Here is a 20,503-nt window from a genome sequence, read left to right on the forward strand (position 1 = left end):
TAATGGCAAATGACACGGTAACTATTATTATCATTATGTTATCATTGTGATGTTAAACATTGACACGACTCAACCCAGTTACTATTTGTGGGGCGGCTGTAGCTCAAGAGCAGTCGCCCACCAATCGGAAGGTCGGTGGTTCGACTCTGGCTTCCCCGGGCCACATGTCGAAGCGTTCTTGGGAAAGACACTGAACCCCACGTTGCCTCCCAGTGTATCACTGGGGTATGAATGTGTGTATGAATGATTAGAAAAAGCACGTAGTTAAGTATCTTAAGACGTGCTGTATGAATGTGTGTGAGTGGGGTGAATGCGGCATGTAGTGAAGCGCTTTGAGTGGTCAGTTGGACTAGAAAAGCGCTATACAAGTACAAGTCCATTTACCATTTATTTACCTTTACTTTGGCGTACAACGCCGGGTGGTCATCCCGCAGGTGGTGAAACATATTTGACGTATTGCCTGATTTTGCTGCAACTTTTTTGTGGCATGTCATACACACAGGCAGGCCGTCTTCCACAATTACATCCTGGTCATTTTTCTGGTAGCTAAAAAAATCCCACACGGCAAAACGTTTTTTCGGAGGGAATAGCTCTTCCTCTTCCATCCTTTACCTCCTGTGGGACTGAGACGCCTTTGTCTGCAACTGCACAGACCGAAAAAACAAAGCAACACAAGCGGTGACACGCGCTTGTTGTGTAAGTTTGTTTTCGTTCCTTGCGAGTTGTGCTGATGTATCAATATGGTTCCAGCATAATCTTTTCTGGAAATTTAGGTATTTAGGAAATGTTACGATTAACTAGTCATAAAGTTTAATATCTTATATAGAAACGGGTAATCGTGACATCCCTAATATGGACTAAAGATGTGACTGAGAAACATCAGCCTTTACATTAGAGACATTTGTCTGATTTTTTTAAAAAAAATTTTCATTTTAAATTTTTTTAAATCAATAAAGTGCGAGTTCAGATTGATCTGATTGCTTATATTTATTAATGAAACGTAGCTATGAGCTGTAATTTAGTAATTTAAAGATGCTGAACATTGAGATTGAATTGAAGATTAATCTCAAAGTGACAATTCAAGCATTCACAAAAAGAAAAAGTATAAGAAAGACATGTTTTATCCCATCTTCAGATAATTGTAGAATTATAAGAATAAATGGTTAACAGGATCAGTTACTGCACAATGTTGTATGTTCATTTCAAGGTTTTCTTTTACAAGTTTGATTTTTATTTATGATATGTTTTGTATTTCTGATGTCCTCTATTCCTTCTTAAATGTTACATTACGTGTTTTTAATTGAGTTTGTTCGGAAAAAAAGTGAAAAGTTATGCTGAATTTTGTTGAATTGTTGAGTTTTCTCTAGACTTTTTTTATGCAGAAAGGACCACAACGCTAGCTTTGTTAGAAATAAAATATAAAGAAAACTTGTGCTGCTCTTTGTGGATGTGCAAAAACAACTACTTTTTGAACTCATATTTATAACTTTAAAACACATCAAACTCAAGGCACATTATGAACAAAAGTTACTTCTGATGCAGGTATTGAGCATATATTTGGATAATTTTAATGTAGTTTTCAACTACATGCTGTATGAAAAGGCATGCTTGGAACTGCAGTTTACTTACAGCTTTTAAAACAATACGGTTTAAGGTATTTAAACTAAATTCATAAGTTTTCAGTTTATGAATTGCCAGTCTCATCCACTCAGAAATTATATTACGTTTAAGGTAACATTAATTGATGTTGATGTCCATTATTTGGAATTGATTTGTCTTGACTTGATGCACAGGGCAACCAATCAGGCGTTAGGATCCGTCTACCAATTTTGATGGGCGAGTTTGACAGTTTGAAAATTCATGAAGCACTGCAACACAGGTCCATTAAATGTAAACATAAATTATGAAATGTAAATGTAAATAGTGAAATAATTGGTATTTTAATTATTTAATGACACATTTCAGTAATTATTTAATGGTGTATTTATTTCATTTTGGCACTTTTAGTCCTCCATACTGCAGAGGGGCCCCCATAGAGCTGGCTCTCATTCTAACCTTTTCTGGGTGACCAGCAGTCATATATGATTGACACATTTGAAGAGGATCATATTTATTACACAATGTGAGAACGGGCGACAGCACATTAATTAACCTTGTCAAACAAATGAAAATGCAAATAAGAGAATTCAGGATGGGCAAAAGCAAAAAACTGATTGAAATCACAAATAAAGTACATTGTTTTCTCCTCAATGGGTCAACTGCCCAACAATGTAGATGCGATTTGTTGCTAATAATTGAACCATTATTGCCATTTCCTGACCTCAAGAGAGCCTGAACTGCACATGGGACTGAGTTTAATCATCTTTTTTATGTCCTGTATGCTTTTGTGTCCTGAGCCATCGTCCTTTTACCTTTTTGCTGTCTCACCATCACTTCTAACAGTCAAAGCGCTTTCCCATTAACAAATGTCATGAAGATTTGCTTTAGTTTTTAAATGGTGGTGTTCAATTTTATTCTTCACGCATCCTGCAAGGTTTCATCTCAAGTACAGGTCAAAAGTTTGGACACGCACAGAATTATTCTTTCACCAACAACTGATCTTCATGAAGACATCTCAGTATGTATAAGCTCAGGGGAGAGAGCCGAGGAACAAATATCCCTGTGATGGAAAGGTCTGTTCAGACAGTAGAGGAGCTCTGCTGAATTTTTACTCGTACTGCTGAGAACAACTAAAATGCAGAAGTGAAAGATCCAAAGCCAAAGAATTCACCAATTTGTCTGTAGACCTTGTGCTCCCGTGACATCACTCTTTTCTGACAGTTGAGTTATTCACCCTGACTCCCTGAACTCCTGACCCCAGGGCCACAAAGGTCAGGGGTCAGAAACCATCTGAGTGTGTGCGTTGGTCCCCGAGTGTCACATGGGCTGCATGTGGCTGTGACCTCTGTGTGTGTTCATGTGACCTCAAGGTGTGTAACGCCAGAGTGGGTGACAGTAAAGTCAGCAGAATCAGAACTCTGCACTCTTTGGTGTAACTCGGTGTTCTGGTTTTGGGATAATTAAACTAAAATGTGTTCTTCTTGGGCTGAAAATAGAATGTAAAGACTCTTCCAGTCCCTGCAGAAATCTGTGAGAATATCCGTCAATCACTGATTGTTGGACTGGCAGCAGCTGGTTAAATCAGCTATAAGATATTTCTGTAAATCTTCTAACAGGTCAATGTATAGTTCAAGATGTAGAAAACCAACATTTAAACAACTGTTTTAATATGCTTTATATATTAACCGTTGTTAAAAGAAAAAGGAGGAACATCTGTGATGAAATTGTTCGGGTATTGGTTGAACAAACTGGTGGAACACGTGAATATAACACCGCCAGCTGCTGTCACAAAAAATGTGAAAATACAGGTAACGTTTTGGCTGTTTAAACAACAAATTAACACTAAAACATGCAAAAGCCTGAGAAATTATCCCAAAGTGAAGTGTAGGGAGCAACAAGCCTACGGTTGAGAATCAGTTGTAACCAATTGTTTCTTAAGAAAAAAACTGTAAGAAATATCTTTATTCTGAACATTTAGATACAAATCATTTGGTATTTCGTTAGATGTCCAACACGTCCACAGGTCCAGACAGAGCGGAATGTTTTATCTGCAAAGTGGCAGCCAGTCCGGTCAATCGAGAGCATAACCATCTCTCTTTCAAGACCTTTCTATGGGTCTGGTCAGGAATTGTAAGAATCAACTTGCTCTTGTATATTGGATTTGGTTTGAGTTTTAATTACCAAACCTAATACACAAGTCAAAAATCACATTATAATTTTTTTCATTGTAGACTCACAGTCACCACCTGCAGTCCTGTCCCGTCAGTGTTCTTCAGGAGGATTCAGCATGTTGAATTGGTGTTTGGTTTGTCAGTGGGAGAAATCCCTCCAGCTGTTCAGCGTATTAAACGAGGTGTCAATGTTAATGTGACTGTAACTGTAGCCAGGGTTCCGCTGCCCTCTGTGAGTTTCATTTGGAAGATGTGGTCAGAAATGGTAAAAATTTAAAAGATTCCACTCATGTTCACCCGCTCGAGATGGCGACGTTTCCCAGTTTTGAAGACTTGATGTGCATTACGATGAATGAGGCGACACACCAGCTGTTTCTGATCTTAACTGGTTTACAAAAACTCTCACGACTGGCCATCATTCTTCCAGATATTCCCTGAGATTAAAGTCATTCCTAAAGAGCTCTCTCCATTTTCCTCTTAAGGATGTCCACCACAATTATTGTTGTTTTGGTTCATCTTGTGGTTTGTTTCCAGTGAGGACAGGTACTACTTCTATCGGTTTAAGCGACACTATGCAACAGAAGTTATTCACATTAAACTAGCTAGTGGAAACGTGTCTGATTCCCATTTCTTTCCTTACAAAGAATCGCTTCAGATTTGCTTTGCAAATCAATGGAAACGAAGCTAATTCTATTTTTCTGGTGCATAAAGCTTAAATATCACCTATAATCCCTTCTTCGGTGCAAAGTCTTTGTCCTCTTGTGTACATGTAGATTGTGTGTCCTACTGCTGCAGAAAGCCTTTGTGTTGATGCTGGTTCTTTACACTGGTTTTATGAATAAGGGTTTTAACTGGTTAAGTTCTATAGGGGAGCTCAGCAGTCCGCAGTTACCCTCGAGGAGCCCCTAAACAATACGTTCTGGAGGCAGCTGTTGGGGTCAAAGTGCAGTCACTGCCTCCAGCCAGTCAGAATGAAGAAATTCCTGTACCGATGGCATATGACGACCTGCCTCGAAAGTGACTCACTTAAATTTGATAAAAGAATGTCAGGGTTCCTCTTCATTTTGTTATAAACTGAGAGATCGTAATGATTTATAGATGCTGCATTTGTTGAGGTGTGTTGGAACAGTTGCTTTGAATGGGAAGGCACTAAAAAAAAAAAATAAAAAAAAAACTTTTCCTGACTAGATTAATACGATAATGCCTTTTATCAAAGATTGTATAGTACACATTAATGATGTGCACACAGAACTCAGACACACACACAAACAGTGCATCTGTGGCTGCAGGCGAGCCTTCCAGGCAGGATTTTGTTATTGACCTTGACCAACGCCAGAGAAGAGCTGGGAATGCTGTGTCTTTTCAAACATGAGCCGTGTGTGTTTGTCTGTGAGTGTGTGTGCAATTATCCTTATGAGGGCTGCAGTGAATATGGTGGTGGTGGAGGTCCCAGGAGACGAAGGGATGGCATCCAGCGCACACACAAAGAAACACACACATGATGAGATCTGTCCATCCTGCTTCTCTTTGTGTGTGTGTCTTCACATGGGAGGGAGGCTGGAGCAGGGCCTACTTACACTGACTCTCGTGTGGGTTAAATTCATATGTATGTGTGTGTGTTATTGTGCCAGGATATATGCATCTGTTTGTCTACGTGTGTGTGCGCCATTGTGTCGGGATGCCATTACTGAATCTCATTTGCTGCATTCCTCTCTTTGTTGCTGTTGAATCTACTGGGTAATGGGTTTATTAAGTTTGTCTTGCAGGATTGTGTACGTGTGTCCCCACATGGAGTCAAACATGTGTTTGTGTGTATCGTTTCTTCTTCTGTGGTATGTGTACTTTGCATTGACGTGGGTTTTGTGTGTATCACTGGGTGTGTGTGTCCCAGGTTCTGCAGTCCGCAGAGATCGGATGAAAGGGAAAGAGGCCTGTGACAGATTCACTCCTTCTGAACGAGGGAATTCACACCCCCCCACTCATTCCCATCCATGTTTCCATGTTGCTGTCATTCTCCCTCAGTGTCTCTTTCCCTTCCTCTCTCTCGTCTCCCCCTTTCATTCTTCATCTCGGAGCATGTGACCCACTTTCACCACCCACATCTCTCTGTCTCCCCCTCTCATTCTCCCTGAGTCCCATCTGAAGTCAGTCTGCTGAGAGCCAACCGGGGGGGCATGAGGACATACAGCAGGACGGACACACAGACGGAGAATAGAAAGAGTAGCAGAGCTGTCTGTGTTCTGCTCCGACTTGCTGTATCACCCTCTGTGATTTGGTGCCTAATGTGTTAGCAGTCTATACATCAGAGTGAACAAGTGTTTGTAAATGGGATCTGTCTCCCAGACAGGCTGCAGGTGATGGAGAATTAAAAGAAAGAGTAAAAGAAGACATGTTTGAGGTCTACTGGCAGCTCTGACTCAGTCTTTGAGCTGCTGTCAGGCTGCTGTTCAGAGTGTGTGAGTTTCTTTTTGTCTGAGGCCCTGTAGGTGGTTATTCAGCGTGTGGTGAGTGTGGCTGCCTCACTTGTTGTCTGGTGTCTTTGTGCTCTTGCTTTCGTCTCATGCTGTGTTTGTTCACTTGGTTACAGAGTCCAAAAGTTTTTTTTTTCCCCTCACTTGAACATGGGAATATACTTTTGTGGTGGAAACGCTTTATAAATGTAGGGAGTTGCACAATTTAAGGTCATGACAAGCCGTGCAATGCACTCCGTTGGTTATTATCATTGAACACAACATCCATGGTTTGGTACCTCAGTATTACACAACTGTGCAAAAGTATTTTCCTTGTACATTTACAGGAAAACAGAAAAAAGGTGCAAAGATAAATGAAAAGATTTTGAAGATTCTAGTTTTATGTGAGCTTTACTGTGGTGTTTTGGGCGGTAAAGCAGAGGAAGACGCACCTCAGCAGCTAGTGATCTGAAAACAAACACATGGAGTCACTTGGGTGAAACTGCACAACCTATAAAACTCTGTAAGACCTGCCTCATAAAAGTGAATTGTTGTGATGATACAACTAGAATGACAAACCAGGTTAGCTGAATGTGTAGCAGCTTTCAGAAATAAGGATCTATAGGCAGACAAACTCTGGGTTCATTCAACTGTTCAAGTTCTTGGAGCTGCGATGTGAGCAGGCAACTCCCTACAGAAACAGCTATACCTACACTCTGCAGCCTAATTAAAGTCCAGGTAAATGATTCAGTGAGTAAAGCATGTCTAAGAGCCATTATATAAGCCTTCAGAGGCAACTGACTCGTGTGTAACATACAGTGTGTACAGCACTGAGGTGGATCACTCACACACTGACACTGAAAAGATCCAGCTTTGGATTTGTGTTGCTGATAAAATGCAGTAAAACCTGAAACATTACAGAATCCATATTTCCTCCTGTGTAATTACAACTTGCCTGAAGTCCTCTCAGTGGTAATTTTCAGTTCGACCCCTTTTTTAAGACTGTAATAAACCCTAAAGTTTGAAGTTTTCACAGAAACTAACAGGCTGGTTTTGGCCATCTGCAGGGGACACCAAGCAGCTGCCACAACTGTTCACTGTAAGCTTTTTTTCACAATCCAGTGTGCATGTACTGATTGTTAATTGAGCCTCGACATCGAATGTCAGGTGGCAACGCACACTTGCTGATATCACACCAAGGATCTTTCTTACCCTCTCTGTGACCGGTGTTCCACGGTGGCGATGGACGTCTTGGACCTCGTAGCTCAGGCTGCTCATCCTCCATTGAACTCCCCGGAGCCTCTTGTTTCCACGGCCTTTGCCTGGCATGGGGCCACCGTTCGTTCCAGACGCCCGCAGTTCTGGCAGCATTCTCCAAGAACTCAAAAGATGTGGTGTTGGGCCCCTGCTGTGACACCAGGCTCCATTCCACCTCTGAGCTTTAACCTCGAGGCAGTACTCCTCTGACCTTCCCTGATGGCATCATTTTCATTAGACTCTATCAAGTTGGTTTTTGGTTTGTGATACAATATCAAACTGAGAGATGTCATGTGTATACGTTGATTTCTAAAAATCCCAGAAATTTCTAAAAATCCCAGAATTCATACAGATACCAACTTAAACAAAGAAATCTGTGACAAATCACAGGCATACCGACAACATGCCACTTCAAAGGCACACAGTCAAGCAGACAATGACAATTGTCCTAGAATTTTCTCATGACATGATTTGCCCTATTGAGGTCATAAGGGGATTGGGTCTCATTTGGTTTTCTGATAATGGATGTGATTTGATAACTCCCATCAAGCCAAAAGCCAGCAATATACTCAAAATAATATTTTGTGTCCTAATTACCCGATATTAAGGCCACTAACTTGAATAGACTCATTTCTCTACTCTTCTCTCTTCTTCACACAAAACATCAGTGCTGCTTCTTATCTTCTGACTGGACTGTCAACAGGATTAATGAGCTTCAGTCGAGAGTGAAACATGAAGCTGGCTCCTGGAGGTTTTTAATAAGGAAAAGTGCTGCATCCAAAACATGTTAACATGAAGAAAACGGTTAAATCTCCTGCTCCAGGTTGTTGTTGGTGAAAGGTCACAAAAAGAGAAAAGCCTCTCAGTGAGGACACTGCTATCCTTTTTTCAAACAGCGGTGATTGTTGGACTCTTCCCATTGTGTCTCCTGGTTCTGCCCAAAATATGTTGTCCTAAATGAAAGCAGCAAATGTTTAGGAATTCAAAAAAAGTCTCGTATCAACTGATATGTTGAAAAGTGCTTCGACTCTATATATTTGGTGTGTTTCAGGCACTGGTCCTAGAACAGAGAGGGATGAAGGAGTCTTCTCTCTGCTCTCCATTCGGCCATTAGTATTCAGGACGCGTTGCCTTCCTGCCTGCTGCCCGCCACTCATTCCCCAGACAGCAAATCAGCCGGCGTTGATTAATTTCAGCCTATTAGCACCCCTCGTTCCCCTCCCCCGGCTCCACCTAGGTTAAATCCCCGTGCACACCCACGTGCATGCTTGCAGGCAGGGGGTGCTGCTGGGTGAGCGATGGCGGCGAGGTTGCCAGGGAGCCAGTTGTTGTCAGAACGATATTAATGAGTGTTCCACTCTGGCCCTAAGAGTGTGTGTAGATTGAACGTGCCAACATGTTTAGATATAATTTGAGTGTTTGTGTGCCATGTGAAGACAGGCCAGGTGTGCGCCAGCTGTCAATTCTGTCCTTATATCCTCGCGTATGTCCGTACATACATGCTTGTAGAGACAGTTTTTGTGTGTCTGTCTGTAGCTGTGTGTGATATCCAGCAATGCCATGGCCTGGGGGACAAGGGCTTATGTGTGTGTGTGAGTGTGTTTGTGTGAGAGTGTGTGCTCTGCGGAGGCCTGTCCTAGTTTCTTTCCCCTCACCAGGGAGCCGGAGGATCCAAGGACTGACGCACATCACCTGACAGCCGCCCCACTGCTCCACGGCCCTGCACTGTGGGTGTGTGTGTGTGTGTGCGTGATGGAGATGGAATGTCTGAATTTGTGTATGTGTCAGAGGATGTGCATGTTCGATAGAACGGGGTGTGAGAATGTGTTTGGAAATCCATCAGTTGGCGCATCATGGTATGTCTGTTAATGTGTTTGTGTTAAATGACTGTCCATTGGCTCAGACACAGGAACAGTTGCTGCACTGACCCTGTGTGTGTGTGTGTGTGTGTGTGTGTGTGTGTGTGTGTGTGTGTGTGTGTGTGTGTGTGTGTGTGTGTGTGTGTGTGTGTGTGTGTGTGTGTGTGTGTGTGTGTGTGTGTGTGTGTGTGTGTGTGTGTGTGTGGGCAGAGTGGAGAAAATGGTGTCATTTGAAACAATGACGCTACATGTAGTCTGCTTAACCTCAGTAGCATCAAACTGCTCCTGTGTGTAATATAGCTCATTACCTGAGCTGTACGACATAAACACATCAAGTTATTTAAAAAGAACTGCGCCACATTGACTGAACACGCTACTGAAAACTTCTTCTTTTGTAAATGAATGTTGCATTACCCACAGGACTGAGAAGTTCTGTCTTTTCAGCCTCAGCTGAGGAGGTCATGTCTCCTAAAAACGTCTCTGATGACCCGTTTTGTCAGCTCCAACTAGAACCAGGTACTGGTGACAGTCATGGTATGGGCTGGAGGACATGTCACACAGACTTTTGTTACCACAACTTCACCAATTTCACTTAATTTGAAGTCATTTGGCTTCAGACTTGTTTTGGTTTTGACACAACGTTACAAGCGTCGCATTAATCATCAGCTCACTATGCTATGTACACATTAATAGGCGTAGGTCATGCAGCAGCTTTATCATCCTAAATATTTAACACTGTCAGACTTATGGTGGTCTTTGAACCTCTTTTATTGTCCGTTTTTTGCCACAATCAAAGATATCACCTCAATTCTTTCACACTTGTCAACTTTCATCAGGGACAGCTGGGAGTCACACATGTGGACCAGGTTTTATATCTGATCCTGTAAAGAGATGCTGCTGTTCTCGAATCAGTTTCACTGGATGAGAAACGGTTCTAAGGCTGAAAACTTACCAATATCCGGTTCAAGATTGGGTTCTGAACCAGCACTAGAACCATCTTGTTTCAAAGAGTGATCTGCCTTAACATTCTGGGATAAAAATCAAAAAATGACGCTCCAATTTATTTGTATGTTTTAAGCCGATTTCAGTCATCCGAGTGAAGCGACGCTTAGATGCAATAACAGTGCCTCTGAAAAACATTGTTGAGTGGGAACGTGATTTATTTGAACAGGTGGGCAAATGTGTTGGAACATCCCCTCAAATGTAGTAAACACATTTTTCATAAACCTTTGTAACTATTGCTCAAAAGAACCAGGTTGGCCTGTCTTATTTCAACATCCAGTCTGTGGGATTATCACAGCAATTAACACCCAGGGAGTCAGACGAGGCCCTTCTGATCCCGTAAACAGATTGAATAGATGTTTGCCATCGGCTGTCAATATTATGAGCTGCTAAATCGTGTCTTATTGATGACCTCTAAAAGCCAAAACAAAACTCTCAGGAGTGACGGTGAAACTCAGGGTAAATGAAGTCTGTATGTGACAGAGATGTACAGCTTGATTTTGACTTTTTTCATACGAACGAACTGGTCTTCAATTTTATTTCTTTTTTTGGTTTCTGTGGATGCATATCCACAGAAAAAGCACTCGAGCGTCTCTAGTCCTTTTAAAGCTTTTAAAGCTGCTGCTTGGGTAAAAGATATAACCTGCATCTTTCTTCAGTCCGACTGTATTTCGGTGTGTTTCTTTCTTGTAAATCTGGATTTCTCAGTGACTCTCCATTTGCCTGTCGAGTAGCTTGATCGGCACAGCAGGCTTTTTCTCTCCGTCAGTAACAGATGTCCTCATTGTGCTGCTGTGTCTGCTTTCAGACACACTGGGTATGTCTAAATGGGTTAGATCCTCCTCACATTGTGCAGTCCCTGTTTTCTCCTTTCTGTGAATGATGCAGCATCTGAACAAAACAGTCATAAGAGAAATAAAATGTGATTTCACTGTGTTTTAAGTTCAAACACACACAGAAACTGCCATGCCTCAGCACAACCCTGTGGGAAGGTACCACATTGCCAGTTTGTATGACTGTAACTGTAGACATACAGCAGTAAGTCAGAGGATGAATTCACTTACACGACACAGAAGAAATGATACAATCCATGATCAAAATATATTTTTTGAGCATGAAAGTACTGGGCACTTTTGGTTAAAATGTGTCAGTAAATGTAGTCCTTTAACTAACTGATAGTTGGCACAAATATATATAAATAAATGCCCTCACTAAATAAATAATTAATACACTGAATATTAACATTGATTATCAATTAATATAAAAATGGATATGCTGGCAGGGACCTTTTTAAGAGGAAATCCATGCTCTCTGCCAAGAAATATCCCTTAAAGCAACAGAAATTTGGCTTTCTTTATACTTTTATTGGTTATTTTTTTTGTACAGACTAAAGAGATGAAGGCATCTTTACTAGATAAGTTGATTCTGTTCCTTTAGTGCGGTGCCAAGCTGACTGTTTCTTATCCTGCTTTAAGTTTAAACGTATGAGATTCATATGAATTGAAAGAAAATGTGTAAATTTGCCCAAAAAATTAACTATTTAGTTAAACTTAAAGGCGTAATGTTCATCTTTAGGTAACCACTGGGTTACAGGCTAGAAAAGCAGCTGCTCAAAACAGACAAAAACCTGAAAGTGAAACTTAACTCTGGGAGCTTTTAGATCTCTTTATTGTAGGAAAACCAGAGCGATGTGGACTCTGGTCCATGTGCAGACATGTAGCCAGCCTTGGCTCAGATTATACTATAAAAAGGCCATTACTGCTAAAAGCAGAAACATAACCAGCAAAGTCAAACTCATTTAGGAGCTGAACTTCCACCTACACTTAAATTAGCCATCTGTCTCTTCACAACTTCGGTTCAGTCTATTTTAGGAGGGTGAAGGGTCACATTTGATGATTGGTGAAATATCCATAATCCCATATTCTAAATCTCCTGTGAACACTTCAGTCCATACCTTATGAGAGGCTGATGACATATTCATAGTCAAACAGGTCTATATGCGCACTCACCTGCAGGCCTGCGTGCTTTATTAGAAAAAAAACTGTCATGAATTTCTTATAGACTGCTAATGCTGTGTGGTACATTAGGATCTGACCACATTAAAGTTTTAAATGGGCATAAAATTGGTGAGGACAAAAGGATTGAAAGGATGCTGGAAGGAGAAGTGACAAAGTGACTTAAAAACAGGAGATGGTAGCTTGGGGTTTGTTTTTGTGAGTCGGGTCAGACAACTCGGAGTAAGAGGAGGAAGGAAACAAAGTGACAAGTTTGTGGTGGACTAAAGCATTCAGGAAAAGATACGGTACTCGACCAAATTAGATGAGATGTAGATCAGCCCTTCGGGTGCATTTTCAATAATTCATCACCTCTGATCTTCAGTGCTGTGCAGCTGGAGGGTTTTGAGTCTGACCCTCCCATCATTGCCTCATTTTATTGCTGAATTGCGAGTTTAGTGTAAGAGTAGTTTTAGTCGGTCCCTCCGTCCGTCCTTAAGCTGCTACGGCTGACCTTTGAGTTTGGCCTCATCCCTGCAGAGACCTGCATCCCTTATGAAGCAGCCTGTGGATGTGTGTGTGTGGGCTTGTGCTGCATCAGCATTGGTGTTTCACATATGAAAGGTCGTGACCCCGCAGCCTTGACTACACTTGTCTTCATCTGAATGATTACATATTAACACTCGGGACACACACAGTCTTTGTGGGTGAATGGTCCTTTGACCCTCAGTAAGGAATGACTTGTTCTCCCTGTCGTTGCAGGGTCCTCATCCAGGTCATTAGTACAGCATACCCTCCCTCCTCTCTTCCTTCTTTATCTCCTCTTATGTCTCCTCTCGTCTTCTCACCGCTCAGCAGTTCAATTTCGCCCGGGTAAATAATTGTGTTTTTTCCTCTCCAGGTAAACGACTCCAGGAGTGGGTGAGTGTGATTCTGTGCCTCTTCCTTTTTATCATCAACTTCTCCTTACTCCTCCTGCACTTCTCCACCGTTCACATCTACAAGATCATCCTCGGCATTGGTGAGCTGGCAGTCAGAAAGCCTGTGATGACAGAAACGATGATCTTTCCTTCTGTAAAGACTAAAGTTACTAACAGACCTTGTTTGTATCATTTCCAAATATTTTCTTACTGACTTGCATATTCCTCTTGCTTAATAACATGTTTCTCATTGTTTATCTTCTCTTCCTTTCTGTACCAGTCCTGGGAATAGTGACGGCAGATTTTGCGTCGGGGATGGTGCACTGGGGGGCAGATACATGGGGATCTGTGGACATCCCTGTTATTGGCAAGGTGAGCAAGTTCACAGAAAACCAGACAAATTTAAAAGGGGCCATATGTGCCACTCTTTTCACAAGTTTCTTGAGGTCAGTGGACATGGTATGGTCATTTTCAGTCATTGGAACTTAACCTTCGGTACATCTACATTACCTTTGCACATTTCACAACTCTGAGTGGTTTGTAATCAGCTCAGAACGAAGGAGAGCTTTCTCTTGGGGGGAAGCCTCCTTCTAAGAACGAGACTCTAGCTAAAACATCATCTGATGGGTCTAATTCCTGAAGGTTTACTGAGGGAAAGGGGGTTATATTGACTCCAGTTGGCAGCTTGGAAGCTACAATAATACTTATAATAAACACACAAAGTTTGACAGCACCAGCTACACGTCTTTGAGCCAAAATTGGTTCTTAGATGTCAAGGTGAGCCATACGATGAACAAAGATTACAGCAGGAGTAACTGTGTTTCTGAACAGTTATAGAAGCAAAAAATGGATACTTTCAGTTGTCTTGTGTATGAATGTGATACACAAAGTACCATTAGGCCCCATAGCTGGCCTTTCAATCGCTGTGACCGTGATGTTTTTACTAAAACTAAAACTTTTCGAAAACTACAACACAGATGTTTGAAACAGTTTGAGGTTCAGATTCGCACCTTTTTAGTGTTGGAACAGCCTTGACTTTTAGTTCAATCACCCTACAAAGCCAGCATTGTACTGGGTCGTCCATGTGGTGCATCCCAACCTTCTCATCCCAATCAAAAAAATGGGAGGAAAAAAAGTATACTTGCTCAGAAATTAACTTTAACAGCCACGTAAAGGCTGTAACAAAATGTGATTTACCAATAAACTTGCCTTGTTTTTTTACACAGGTGGATCTTGAGATTAAGTCAGTGCTAGAAAATGTTTCCCTCTCAATAAAGATTCAGTATTTAAAATTTTTTTGCCTCTTTACATTGGCGTCGGATGTTATTTCACCTTGAACTCTAATGTTTTCATCCTGTGTTCAACGCAATCGTTAAATAAATAAGTTTACTTTTACCAACTATTGGAAAGTTTCTTTTCATTTTTTTTCTGTGTGGTTTGTGGTTTTATTAGAATTTGTTGAAGATGTGTGGGAATACGTTTTAATGACCCACTGAATAATAGAGGAGAGAAATGATACTGCGTTGTATCTCCGTCCCCTCGAGCTCGGTGTCCCTCTCCTCCGAGGCTGCGTCACCATGGCAGTGTGGTGGTTGCACCTCGTTCCTCAGAGCTTTAGGACTGCTATAGTGACCTGGAAATGAAATGTCACAGTAACAAAGAGAGACCTCCTTGTGGACAGTAACATCCACAGTCCTCAGTACTCCCAAAGAACGCACATGCACAGACATGCGCACGTGTTGTGAATGACCTCACCTTGAATAGAGACAAAGGTTTTTTACAGGTGTGTTTGAAATAGACGTATGTACACTTCATGCACACATTAGAACTTATTTCCAATCGTAACGCATCTGCATTTTTGCCACATTTCCCACAGCCAATTAGAATTGAAGGTTATCCTCATTTCAGCCAATTAAAATCAGCTTGTTCGGGTGCAACATGCAGATTGGTTCATATGAGCTTTGTTTTGATTAATGGGATAAGGATTTCAAGTGTGTGTGTTGCATCGACTATGTCTATGTATGTATTATTCATAAGTAAATAATTAGTTGAAATGTTAAACTAATGTGTATTTTGAGACCTGAAGTACCCCGATTAGAACAATTATTATTCATTCTTTACAATCATATTATCAGTGCATGATTAATAATGATGTTGGGTTATTCACAATTTGATTAAAATTCATGTCATTTGTCACATGAACTTTGTGCAGCTGTAACCCAAAATAAATGTCTTACAAATGCTCATTATGGAAGAGTGATATGAGCTCATGTACCATGTCATTATTATCACAAGGAACACGCCTCTGAAAGTGTCTGTTCATTCAGTGAACACAGTGAAAATGTTTCTTTCCCGTCTGAATGTGCATTCATACTTTATCTTTACACTAAACTGTTGTAGATCAGTGCTGATGCTGTGAGGATTAATCGTTTTCTCTTTTTATTGCTTCTTCTCTTCCTGAGCTTGGTGGAAACCCCTTGAGGCTTATTTACTTGTGCTCCATGTTCCCACATTGTAAACCACTTATTACATCTGCTCAGTTGAAATTAACTTCAGTCTGACCCAGAGGTTGCGCTAGACCAGGGATGTCCACAACCGGTCCTCAAGGGCCGCTGTCCTGCAGGTTTTAGATGTTCCCCTGCTTCAGCACACCTGATTCAGATCAATGCATCAGGCCTGTGCAGAACTTAATGATCTTTTGAGGAGATCAATTTCATCTGAATCTGGTGTGTTGAAGCAGGGGAACATCTAAAACCTGCAGGACAGCTGCCCTCAAGGACCGACTTTGGACATCACTGCGCCAGACTTTTTGGTTATCCACACCGTGCCATCACACATCAAGCAGATGTTTAGCCTACATGTAACTACATGGCCCTAGTAGCTACATATGAACAATGAAATTAAACGATTGCAGCTAAAATATGAACAGTTCTGTTCATATTCAGGCCTGTTGTGGCCTGAATGCAGTCTCACACCTTCCTCCTGGTCTGCATGGACTTGAATAGCCTAATCAAATGTCTCGAGTCGGTGGGATTTCTGCAGAAGCTATTGTCATGAGGTTTTGGACTTTTGCCTGAAGAGGCTGAACATCATCGTTATTGGGCTTTTTGAAGAAACTCAGCTGCCGTGACATTTTTCCTAGTGAAGCCAACGAGGTCATGCATCAACAGAGGCAATAGCTAATTAATATGCTCACTCGCCACCAAGTGGTCAGGGCTGTGAATTGCAATATATCAAAATGACAGATGGCCTTCAGATTTTTCCATCAACATTTTAAAAAAACGGTCAACAACGGAAAATATTCGGTTAACGCAACCCCTGGTCTGACCCTTAAAGCTACTCCAATGCTGTTTTTATACTTTTGCTTTTTAATTTATAATTGAATAATTAGTTGCTAAAATTATATTGTTTTAGTATGAATTACTGAAAATGATCACAAATCCCAGGCAGTAGAATGCCAGATTTGACTGACATCACCGCCTCATTGTGGTTTGTTTTACTTTTTCTGTCTCAGTTACTGATTAATCTGGAGGAGCAGTTTTATTATTATGGTGTTGATTTACAGTAAAAGTCATCTTAGATCACTTTCCAGAGAAAGATCAGTTGAAGTCTAGTTGAGCTCAACATGTAGCTGTACATGTACAGTCTGCTGCTGATGAAGTTGTGTCATAATTATAAGATGATACATATTTACTGTAGGTGCTCATAATTGCTCTGGATTTGCTTGTCGAGCAAAAACATGTCTTGTAAACATTCATCTTCTTTTAGTCTGCAACTTAAGATTTTTCAGAGGAATAAACCTTTATTTTGTTTATCATGTTAATCAATAGTTGTTTGTATGGAATGCTGCGAAGTGAAATTAATTAACCCAGTAAGGAGTGGTGATGCCAGCATCATATCTGGCATTTCACTGGCTAGGGGAATTTTGAAAGTGTATTCAGAATAATCTGAAAGCAAGCAGAGAAAATCTGAGATGATAAGTTTTGTGAGTGAACAAAAGAGGCCTGAATGAAGGACAAGGGCTAAATCTGGAGAGCAGAGCGTTTGAACAAGCTGGAGTTAATCTGAGAGCAGAGACACAGTTTCGAGGTAAAGCACACAAACTGAGACTCACTGAGTGGGAGAGCAGTGTGATATTAGACAGTAAAAACACACAATCCTGCCTTAAAAGAATAAAATAAATGTTAAAAAAGAGTGTTAAGGGGACAGCGACAGCTTCCTGAACCTCTGTTTTCAGCAAAAAAAGCCGTGAACAGGGAGTTTAAAAGCTCTAAATCAGTTATTGTGATAGTCTGATCAAAACCAGACTTTTAGAAAGCATGTAAACATATTTGTCCATCCAAAACTGTGACATTGAGCTTCTAAAAAGCTGGAATAACACATCCAGATAACAGCTGGGGATCAAATCATTCCTGCATGTATACGCTTGACCACACTACAATGTTCTTAGGGGCTCTGTACATGCTCCTTAGTACCATTTTTTTGCATCTTTTTGAGCTGAACTCCAATTAAAGCTGCTGTCATTCACATATTTTTTAGTTTCTTTTGTCAGGCAGCTAAAAACGTCAGAAACTGGGATTGAAAATCAGCGCATTAAGACTACGTGTTATCTCAGTCAAAGTATTTCCACGCTGTTGCTCTGCTCTAATAAAATCCTCATTCTATAACCGCAGCCTCATCTGAGAAAATCCCCATTCAAGTAACTTAAAGACGGCATCTGTGCAGCGAATCATGTACCATGATCTCCCACAGAGAAAGTTAGAAGCTGTGGAACATTTTCACTCTCAGATCACATTGTGTATGCGGTGTTTAATTCTCCTTATGACAATCATGCAGTTTTTCTGTGCTCTGTTTCTAACATCAGTTGAGTCGAAGCAGTGATTTTTTGTCCTCCTGTGTTGCTCGTGTTTGCTGAAGATATTATGTGGGTTGATGTTTATGTATGATTGAGGTTTAGAGTAATTACAAGGACCAAAGGCACAGCAGCGTACACAGATTTGCATGTGTGTCGGTCACTGTAGGAGACCCCTAATAAAGACTTTTACTGCAAGAGAAGAATGGACTTTTACAGGGAACAGAGGGGTGACAAAAGGCAGGTGAGAAATAAAGTGTGTTTGTGTGTGTGTGGTAACAAAAACTACACCTCCAGTTGTATTTTTTGCTTCCACACGTGTAGAGTCTGAGAATAAAGCAGGCCTGTGCTCCCATTTAATGTTAGTTTAAATATAAAAGAGGTGCAAGATGCAGAACACCTGAGGTTAGTGCCGTTTGCAGCTTTACAACTACAGCAAACATTTAAAGCCACTGCTGTTCTTTATTTGTTTAATTTCTTTATACTGTTTTCTGTAGCTTGTGTGTACGCGTAATTGTCAAATACAGATCTTTACCATTCCATCCCTACCAGCATAAACAGGAGTGTAAACAGTACCCTGCTACTGGAAACTGCTTTTTTAGTTCCTCCTGGTTGCAAACTGAGGCTAAAAAGCCTTATAACATGTGTTTTCACTCTGTAAATGTCTACTTGAGTTTCTTTACACATGCCAAAAAGAAAAAATCTCATAATTTCTCACGAAAAACATCTTTGCCTTATCAGACAGCTGAGCAAACTCTGGTGCTGCCTCTGGTCTCCAGCTCCTGTTTCAGGACTGTACGCAGTTATTGTTCTGCTACATGTACACTGCTACACTTAAAGGTGGATTTTGATGCTTTAATCTTCAAAAACATTCACTACAAGGGGCAAAAGTTTGTGTATGGTTCCATTCCTGTTCGAGATTCAAGATGAACTGTGATTTGATTCATGTCTCTGTTCTCTTTGGAGCTCTTTAGCTTTCTTAATGCAGTCGGTTGTTTAGTGTCTCTTTAGTTCTGTGTGTGTGTGTGGGTGCACCTCATGTTGTTTTGTGTTACTTTGAATTGTGATGTCGTTATTCTCGTTGAAAAAGAGGCTGCTAATCTAAATCTAAAGAAAACTTGGAATGATGTATGTGGTTTTCTTATCAGCTTGAATAAAGACATTTTAATCGATGGAGTTTCTTGGTTTAGAGACTTTTATCTCTTCATTTCTTCTCTCTGAACTTTTTTCCCTCGATACCAAAAAGCATCTGACCCCAACAACTTTTAAAATCAGCACAAATCATTCTTTTTTTGGATTATTTAACGAAGCACACCTGTGACTTTTTGTTGCAGCTAAAAATGTAAATAAAGTGTTTTCTTACATGTGCAACTTCTGTAAAGCTTATTTAACCACAAAGGTACGAAAAAGGCTTTGCTTTGCGCCCATAAAAGTCATTTCTTCTCCACAGTCCTGAATTTGCAGGCTGTCTTTCAGAGAGTTCCAGTTTCCCTGTCGTGTTCAGAACAATTCCTCGGCGAGGCTTCGGGCTGTGCTGTATCGTCATGTCGTTGAGCTTTAATTGACTCGACAAGGATTTAGCAGTCCTCTAATGACACCACTTTGAGGACAAAGTCACGCTCGTTAGTTCCCAATGATGCTCAATTCACTCTGAAATTTGCCAGATGTGCTTCCAGTTTCAGGATGTATGTTTGAGGATCCAGCCTCCCTGTCTTTTAACTGTACTCGTCTTCCTTTAACAGCGACAGTACTTTGTGTGTCAGCTTCATTCTTTCTAATTATATTTCTAACAAACACACAACTCTTAAGTGATGCCGATTGGAGCATTTAAGAGGAGTTAATTGAATGATGTAGGTCAGTTCCTTAAAGGTCAGGATTAAAAACAGAGTGAGGGTAAGAAGCATCAGAAGATTTGGGCTCAAAGATGGAAAGAGAAAGTAACAGACAGTGAGAAAAAAATTTAAGAAAAAAAAAGATTGGAAGGACAAAAAAAAAGGGGGTGGAAGGGCGTATTCTCACAAGCAGTGGGACAGCACTGGTTGCTGGGGTGATGGGCGATGTGAGCTGGTGATTAATGGCCGTCGTTGAAGGCAGGCCGTTAAACGGTGTGGGATTAGAGGACACGCAGCGACCGGTGGCCCGCCGTTAACTGGGAGCGCCAGAGCCGCCCCGCTCTGCACGACCTCCACGGCTTAGCTGGCCTTTCATCTAGCTGAGGGCTGCAGTGAGAGGAGGGGGTGATGGGAGAGGAGAGGTGGGGGAGAGGCAGACGGGAACAGAGATGGGTACATAATTGCAAAGATATCAACAGATAGTTTCAGTGTTTGCAGTGGCGCCTATCAACGACGTTCACAGATAGGCGGTTGTGATTGTTCCGAACAACTAACCTGACAATAATG

The 20,503-nt window shown here is 41.1% G+C and overlaps 1 protein-coding gene across 1 annotated transcript in view; it reads left to right on the forward strand.

The window, feature by feature from the left end:
- The window catches only part of LOC140307674 (plasmanylethanolamine desaturase 1), a 45,108-nt gene that overhangs the window by 8,590 nt on the left and 16,015 nt on the right, over positions 1–20,503 (forward strand). The window contains exons 2-3 of the mRNA XM_072386654.1: positions 13,234–13,353; positions 13,533–13,624. Of these exons, the coding sequence (XP_072242755.1) occupies positions 13,234–13,353; positions 13,533–13,624 (212 nt within the window). The remainder of the gene's footprint in view (positions 1–13,233; positions 13,354–13,532; positions 13,625–20,503) is intronic.

This window comes from Leuresthes tenuis, unplaced genomic scaffold, assembly GCF_036924035.1.
Source record: "Leuresthes tenuis unplaced genomic scaffold, fLeuTen1.0.hap1 SCAF_5, whole genome shotgun sequence".
NCBI lineage: Eukaryota > Metazoa > Chordata > Actinopteri > Atheriniformes > Atherinopsidae > Leuresthes > Leuresthes tenuis.